At 41.8% G+C, this 7,635-nt stretch overlaps 1 protein-coding gene across 2 annotated transcripts in view; it reads left to right on the top strand.

Moving 5' to 3' along the window:
* The first annotated feature begins 3,025 nt into the window (after positions 1–3,025).
* Positions 3,026–7,635, top strand: part of LOC126283933 (uncharacterized) — a 30,203-nt gene continuing 25,593 nt past the window's right edge. The window contains exon 1 of one of the 2 annotated variants that reach the window (XM_049982319.1): positions 3,026–3,195. In XM_049982319.1, the coding sequence (XP_049838276.1) occupies position 3,195 (1 nt within the window). In that variant the 5' untranslated portion in view covers positions 3,026–3,194. The remainder of the gene's footprint in view (positions 3,196–7,635) is intronic. The other variant, XM_049982320.1, reaches the window with a different exon arrangement.

The raw sequence follows: 7,635 nt of genomic DNA, 5'->3' as shown, positions 1-7,635 counted from the left end.
ACGGCGATGAAGAAGACATTCCACACCAACAGTTACATACTGGAAAAGCTGACACGTATCTCATATTTAGCTTGACAATAGTTTGTTTGCAACACGTACACTTCAGTTTGTCAGACGGCATTTCTTAAATGAATATGATTCGTTTAACATAATATGTTGGAGTGGCCTTACAGGTCTGGACCCAGTTCAAAACATTTACATTAATTAAATTTTAATGCAGCTTAATGTAACCATTTAAAGTAATACTTACATTACTTTCAGGTTCGAAACGTGAAAGAAAGTACCGGCTCTGATACCGAAGCTGATTTTATCAGCACTAAGTGCCAGAAAAGAAAAATTAAGAAGTAAGAGGAAATTTCTGTAAGATAAAAATGCAATATTTACAGAACAAAGCAGGTTCAGTGTCATCTGAAGCCAGGCACAGATCTACGATATTTCCGAACCGGGGCAATATTTGACAGTGGTTCTCCCCCTCCTCCCCCGCCACACCCCTTTCCCCCTCCCCCTAAGCTTTTCAGATAGGACGTCAAAAGTTTTTTTAAAAATTGATTTTTCAAAAACGTGTTCATTTTGTAGCGCAGACCTTTGTGAAGTTTGAAATATAAAACATATGTGTTCGAGGAAATATAAGACATGTTATTTCATTTTAAGTTTGCCTAAGTGCAATGCCACACCTCCTTCCACAGAATTCTTCTATCGCACGTCACAGTATTTCACACTGTGGAATTCAACGTATATGTTTTCTAATAGAAGCCATCAAACCTCTATTCAGGACAGCAGAGATTAAAATGTCGTGTAGTGTCTCTCCTGCTCCAAATCGGCCAGTTTGATATCCCAACTCCTTAAAAAAAACTCACAATTAATACTGGGAGGGATTATTTGTGACCAGGGGAATAAGAAATCTTCAGAAAATTTGTACTTTTTATTGTCTATTAGGTAATACGTTCTCTTTTGTTTGACACAAAATTAAATATAGGAAACATAAAACCAGTGAAGACAAGAGACAAGAAAGGAAAAGTACGCATTTCTCCAATCCTTAGGTCCCAGCATATTTTTCCCTCCACTCTTGCTACAGCCTTTCTGCGAATTAATCTATTACCTAATCAAAGTTCGTCAAATGTTTTCCTACATGAAAAATCAAAATGTTGTTGTCTAATACTGAAAAGGCTGTTAACACGAAAGTACCGAAGAGCGGCGTGGTTTCTTGATTTGATTACGTCTATTTGGCACTGTCTGTTACATGAAACGAAATAGGCCTTTCTAACATTTCAGCAATTCTGACGCGCGCCAGATAAGCGAGTCTGTTTTCGCACAAATTGTCATTTTTATGTACCTTATTTACATAAATAACACGACAGAATACGATTCGCGAAGTACGATTACCAAATGCCTATCAGGCGTACTTCGAACAAAAAGTTTTTTGTTAGGAAATAGTTTCACATTTCATTCATATGCTCGAGTTTCTCAGGCATGAGATCGAGAAACAGTAGTACGAAATTTTTATACAAATTTGGAATCGTCATATTCTTCCGTATCTTTTATGTGACATTCCTACTTCTTTTCCATCCTCGTTTTAACAAACAATCTTGTCGTCACTAATTCTGTAACTATTCCTACCATTGACAAAATTTATTCGCCAGTTGATTTCACTAACCCTGTCAGAATCAAAAAAGGCTCTGAGCACTATGGGACTTAACTTCTGAGGTCATCAGTCCCCTAGAACTTAGAACTACTTAAACCTAACTAACCTAAGGACATCACACACATCCATGCCCAATGTAGGATTCGAGCCTGCGACCGTAGCGGTCACGCGGATCCAGACTTTAGCGCCTAGAACCGCTCGGCCACCCTGGCCGGCCCTGTCAGAATCGCAGGTTCTGTTTATTCTTCGGTTAGGTGTCATTACGCATTCGTACAACGCATTTGCCGGACTGCTAACCGGAAACTGTGCAATTCGTCCTTAGTAGTGTGACATGCCGGCAAAAATTTTCATCTTCTTGGATACATCGAGAAGAAATTTCCACCCTGGTAGTCTGAATCTAAGGGTTTCGCTAATACTTATAACAACGCTGATCATTCGGACATCCAATCAACCATTTAAACAAACGGTGATTGGCATTCATTCGTTCGAGTTTATTCAGCTCAGTTCCTATAGCCCCATCCTCTTTTGTCTGCGGGAAGTTTTTCATTTATAGATGCGACGGGAGTTAGCTTGGCAGAGACAGCACATACAATATGCACGCACTCAAAAATCAACAGACGATTCGTTCAGAAATCAACTTAGAATGTGTTCAAAAATGATCAAAAGCCAACTGCGATTCATTTCAAAATCATATGAATAATCGACGACCAACGCGCACTGGATGCTAGAAGCCTTGTGAAACAAGACTTTTTCCTTCAAGAATGTGAATATGCGTCCACTGAAATTACTGTAGATACTGGCCTGTCTGAAGATAAAAGCAGTGGTATTTCACAGCTTGCAAATGCTAACAGTAATAAGTTTAAAAGCTTTTACCTATAGATTTATCACAATTAGTTTTACTAGCGTTTCCTTTCGTAAAAGTTTTCATTTAGTCGGTTGGATTCGTTCCGTTTGGTAAGAAAGTCTATTTCGAGCTGCAGTAGCAAGCAGCCATCGTTTAGCGTTTACACGGTTTCGATATGGCGTTGAGCGCAACTTTTGACTACAAACAGTTTAAAGGAGCCGTCATCTGCTGTGTTGTATACTGTCTGTTCTGTGGATAAGATGTGAACTAGCGTTACAAGTGGCCGAGCAACGAAACACGCGAAATACGCGCTCTGACGGTTGCAACTACCGCTGAGATGCGCATGTGCAGTACAGGCTATTTGTAAACTGTTGCAACAGTTTGTGATATCTTTGTTTGAAGCTCATTGTTTTCGCACACAGCCGCACCGGCCCTCTGGACACTTCGCCCCTAGCGACAGAGCGAAGAGCGGTCAGTAACTCACTCGCGAGCGAGGGAGCAGCACCCAAGTGACTCCTAGCGGGGAGCGATTGAACTAGCTCTCGCCAGTCGCTCACAGCTCCCGCCAGCGCTGCCACGTTGCAGCTCACTTGGAGCAGATAGCAAGGCGACACAGGAGATTGTCAACTTGCAGCTCGACCTGTTACTTACTTGACCTAGCGCCAACCGAGTGCGTCTCTATTGGATATTGTTCTTTATAATAACAACAGTATGTATATTATGCAATTATCTTGCTCGTATATGATAGTGCATGTACTTTTTTTAACTCATTTAGGCCACCTGTAACTATGGTGCTTTTGTGTTTGCTGTGCTATTGTCATCTGCCACTTCTGATGTTCTTGGTGAAGTTTAGTAGCTCTTTTCTTGTTAGCACCTTACCACTTTACTGCTAGGCCAGTATTCATTCATTTTCCTGCTGAACTCTATTGTGCAATACTTAGACCATTTACAGGTCCCATTGTGGTTAACTTATGTAAGGGAGGCTAGGAAGGGTCTGGGTTCAACAGCAAAATTGTAGTCACCCCTTTTAGTTTATATATTGCCTAATATAAAGTTCTATTTGCTTGACCCCACAAGAATCCAGTGGTGTTATTCTTGTTGGCTACTTTGAAGACTGTATAGGCAACCTGAGACAGTCATTTCTGTACAGATGGCCATAGAAACGATAATGGTGGGATTTTCTTGGTGTTGGTACAGTTCAAGATTTAGTTTTTACGGTACCATGTGGTAGGATCCTTAGTACCCGCCAGGGTAGCTGAGAGCACTAATGCGCTGCTTCCTGGACATGGGTAGGCGCGCCGGCCCCAGATCAAATCTGCCTGGTAGATTAACGACAAGGGCCGATGTGCTGGCCAGCCTGGATGTGGTTTTTAGGCGGTTTTCCACATCCTACTAGGAGAATACTGCACTAGTCCCCATGTTCCGTCTCAGTTACACGGTTCGCAGACATCTGAACACTTTCACAGTATTCCATGGAATACACTCAACACAGACAGTTGGCGTACACTAATTCCATCCCGGGGGGTACGGGGTGGTGGCAGGAAGGACATCCGGCCACCCCTTAAACATTAACATGCCAAATCCGATTAACAATGGCTGACGCTGTGTAACTGCGGGACAAGACTCAAGTGATAGTAGTAGTAATAGTAGTAGTAGTGGTAGGATCCTTAGTCCCTCTACATTTACTTTCTTGTAATTCGAGGAGTCTTCTAGGGTCTTCTTAGCTAGGGCAGGCGCTCTGCTGCATAGAGGACTGAAGCACTGACTCCTGTGTTATAATGTCTTTGTATTAATCGATGCATGTTTCCAGGCACAAGATGCGAAGAAAGAAATTTCTGTTCTATGGGCGTACAGTCTGGAATCGATATTCCAGTCAGGCAGAACGCACCAGGCTGAAGATAGCCATTTGGTGAAACACCATGCATGCTGGTTTGGAAATAACGTCACCATAGTTCAAGTTTCTGCATTTACTGTATGCATGTCTGAAAGACACGAATGTCAAACTAATCCCTTGCCTACGTTGCATGTACACTGCAGCAACGTTCTGAAGCGGAAACGTTTAGACCGCCGTGTATACATGTTTTTATGCAAGGAAGTATGCCCTACCAAGTTTGATTTTATTTTGTTCGAGAGCTGCAGTGTTACAGAGATCCATTCTCCAAGGTACGTTACGGTTTTGGCTCTCTTAATATGATTGGTGGCGCTTTCATTGTTCTTGGATGAGTGTACTGTTCGTAATGAATTCGACCTTTTCGATGTATATTCGTAGACCTGTTTCCTTTTATATTAAAAGCAGTGTTAGAAGTTGCATTGAAGCCTTTTGCATGTCGCTTGCCAGTAGGTTATCAGGTCATCAGTAAAAGCCAGGTGTCGAACCCATAGGCTGCCTGGTGGCGCAGTGGTAAGGCACTGGACTCGCATTTGGAAGGACGACGGTTCAGTCCCGCGTCCGGCCATCCTGATTTAGGTTTTCCGTGATTTCCCTAAATCACTGCAGGCAATTGCCGGGATGGTTCCTCTGAAAGGGCACGGCCGACTTCCTTCCCCATCCTTCCGTACACCGATGAGACCGATGACCACGCTGTCTGGTCTCCTTCCCCAAACAACCAACCAACCATAGGCTGCCTGCTTCGATTCCAACCTTGATCTAACGTTCGATGGTCCATTCGCCGAAGACTTTTTCCAGGACACAGTTGATAGTCCTGTAAACGGTGATTCTTTGTGGAACACTGTGCAAAAGTTTTTTTGACAAGCATTCCATATGTGTTCGAGGGTACTGAAACCGAATTTTCAAAGTAACACCAAAATTACAGCCCGAAAACGGGTCAAAAATGAAGAAAAGCTCGAAAACAGAGGACTTTTGAGTTTGTCGCTTATAACTCGAAAATAACGCAATTTTCGTCAACGTTGATTATTTATGAAAATTAAGAGGATAAAATTTCTCCCTAGTAAGTATTGGTGATTTTTTTCGTCAGACCAACAGTATGGCGTGTAGTGCGTGTTGAACTTAATGGAAGTTCTGGTCCAATAAAATCCCAACTCCTCGTCCCTATGTTATGCTGTTCGTTCAAACGTCAAAATAAGCTTGCAATTGAAAGATGTTCGAATAACTTATCTAAATGGCATAAAATTATGCTCACTTATTGGCATTTGGTAACAATAATATTTGTATTATTAATATAATAATTTTTAAGTCATTTCAAAGAAGTTTCATCCTCTTTGCGTTTCGCACTCTACTACCGTATTGTTCACTTGATTCGAAAATGAGAATATAGGCTACAGGGTGTGCCAAAAAACAAAACCCGACGAAGTTTAAGGACAGTTTCCTTATACAGAAATAAGTGAAAAAGTCTAGTAGTTAGGCTCTAAAATGCATACCTTAAGAGGTGTCAGGTTCGTGTTCAATACTATGAAACATATCTCTTCTACTACAAGGTCTTTGCTTTCAGTATTTTGGAAGGAGGAAGTATTAGCTGAAATGGGGTCTAAAATACCTACTTCAAGAGCTATGAGCACCTGTTCATCTTCACTAGTGTGAAACATATCTCTTCTACCAACATGTGATCATATCTCTTAAGGTACTGAATTTAGAGCTCATGTTTGTTAGACTGATTTTCCTTGTTTTGGTCCATATTACTTCCTCCCAAAATATGACAAGATAAGATCTTGCAGTTTATGAGATGTGTTTCGTAGTGTCGAAGATGAACAAGTGCTGTTGTCTCTTAAGGTATGTGCTCTACAGCCCTAGTTTACTAAACTTTTCTTGCTTGTTTTGTTGTAAGGAAACAGTCGCTGAAGTTTCTCGGTGTTTTCTTAGGACACTATGTATACGGGTATGTTAAAGCTAATGCGTCATTAATCTCATTTGGTGCTATATAACAGATAAATAATTAGAGTAGAAAACAATGTATAGTTTTTGTTACAATAATAAGGTCATGGGATTTCACAACGGGAAATTACAATAACCATGTGAAGTATGAATTATTGCGATCTGTAAGAGTCCTTGTTTCAGTCCTCCGCCCATCCCCTACTTCCAAAACGGCGTTTACTAAGTCTTGCAAATCGAGGGGGCTGACATTCTCGCCAACTATATCACAGCTGACGCAGACCTTTGAGCAGTGGAGGTCTGTTTTTCGGCAGCTACAAGGGCAGCAACGACAGCCAATTCTGCATTTGCGGACGATGTAGGTCAGAATAACATCGGGTGCTGGCGACTGAAGCATAGTGGTTGGAACCAAACTGTCCTTCGCTCTCGTCCAATCCCATTCCGCATTGTCACTGTTGTACCTTATGGTACACCCGGAGAATATGCTGGAAAGCAACATTCTCAGTTGGTGGCAGAGAAACGATATTGGCAGTTGCGCTGAATGCCGATTACGAAGACTATTCAGAAAGTAGGGTACGTTACCATCTGACGCCGCTAGGCGCGCGTCGATCGCGTATATTTTGGTCTGTGTGTGCTTGGCAGCTTAGTCGGCATCAATATGTGATAGTGGGAACTTCTCTAAGCTTCTGTTTTTTTTTCGATATTCGAATTTGAAATGTGAGCTGCAATCGAAAATTCCGCTAGTTGTGAGGTGCGGTCTGTGATACGGTTTTTGTTGGCAAGAAATCTAAAACCTATAGAAATTTATTGTGAACTGTATGAAGTGTACGGAAACAACGTAATGAGTGAATGTTCCGTCCGGAAATGGTGCATTCGATTTCAAAATGGCCGAACCAACGTTCACGATGAAGAGAAGAGTGGACGCCAGAGCACTGTGACTGACGGTCTTGTCGCTAAAGTTGATGAAACGATTCGTGAAAACCGTCACTTCACAATAACGGAGCTTTCACTTTCTTTTCCACAAGTTTCAACAACTTTGTTGTTTGAAATTGTCTCTCAAAAGCTAGGCTACCACAAATTTTGTGCATGATGGGTGCCCAAAATGCTTACAGACAGTGAATAGGAGCAACGTTGACATTTCTCGAGATCTACCACAAACATGGTGATTCATTACTGGATCGAATCTTAACCGGTGACGAGACTTGGGTGAAACACGTCAATTGCGAGACAAAATTACAGTCCATGGGCTGGGGGCACACAAGGTCCTCCCAAAAACATAGAAAATGTTTTCATACCTTGTCAGCAAGGAAGCTGATGGCGACC

The sequence above is a fragment of the Schistocerca gregaria genome, chromosome 8 (genome assembly GCF_023897955.1).
Source record: "Schistocerca gregaria isolate iqSchGreg1 chromosome 8, iqSchGreg1.2, whole genome shotgun sequence".
NCBI lineage: Eukaryota > Metazoa > Arthropoda > Insecta > Orthoptera > Acrididae > Schistocerca > Schistocerca gregaria.
The sequence above is the reverse complement of the archived record's forward strand: the minus strand, read 5'-3'. Positions and strand labels throughout refer to the sequence as shown.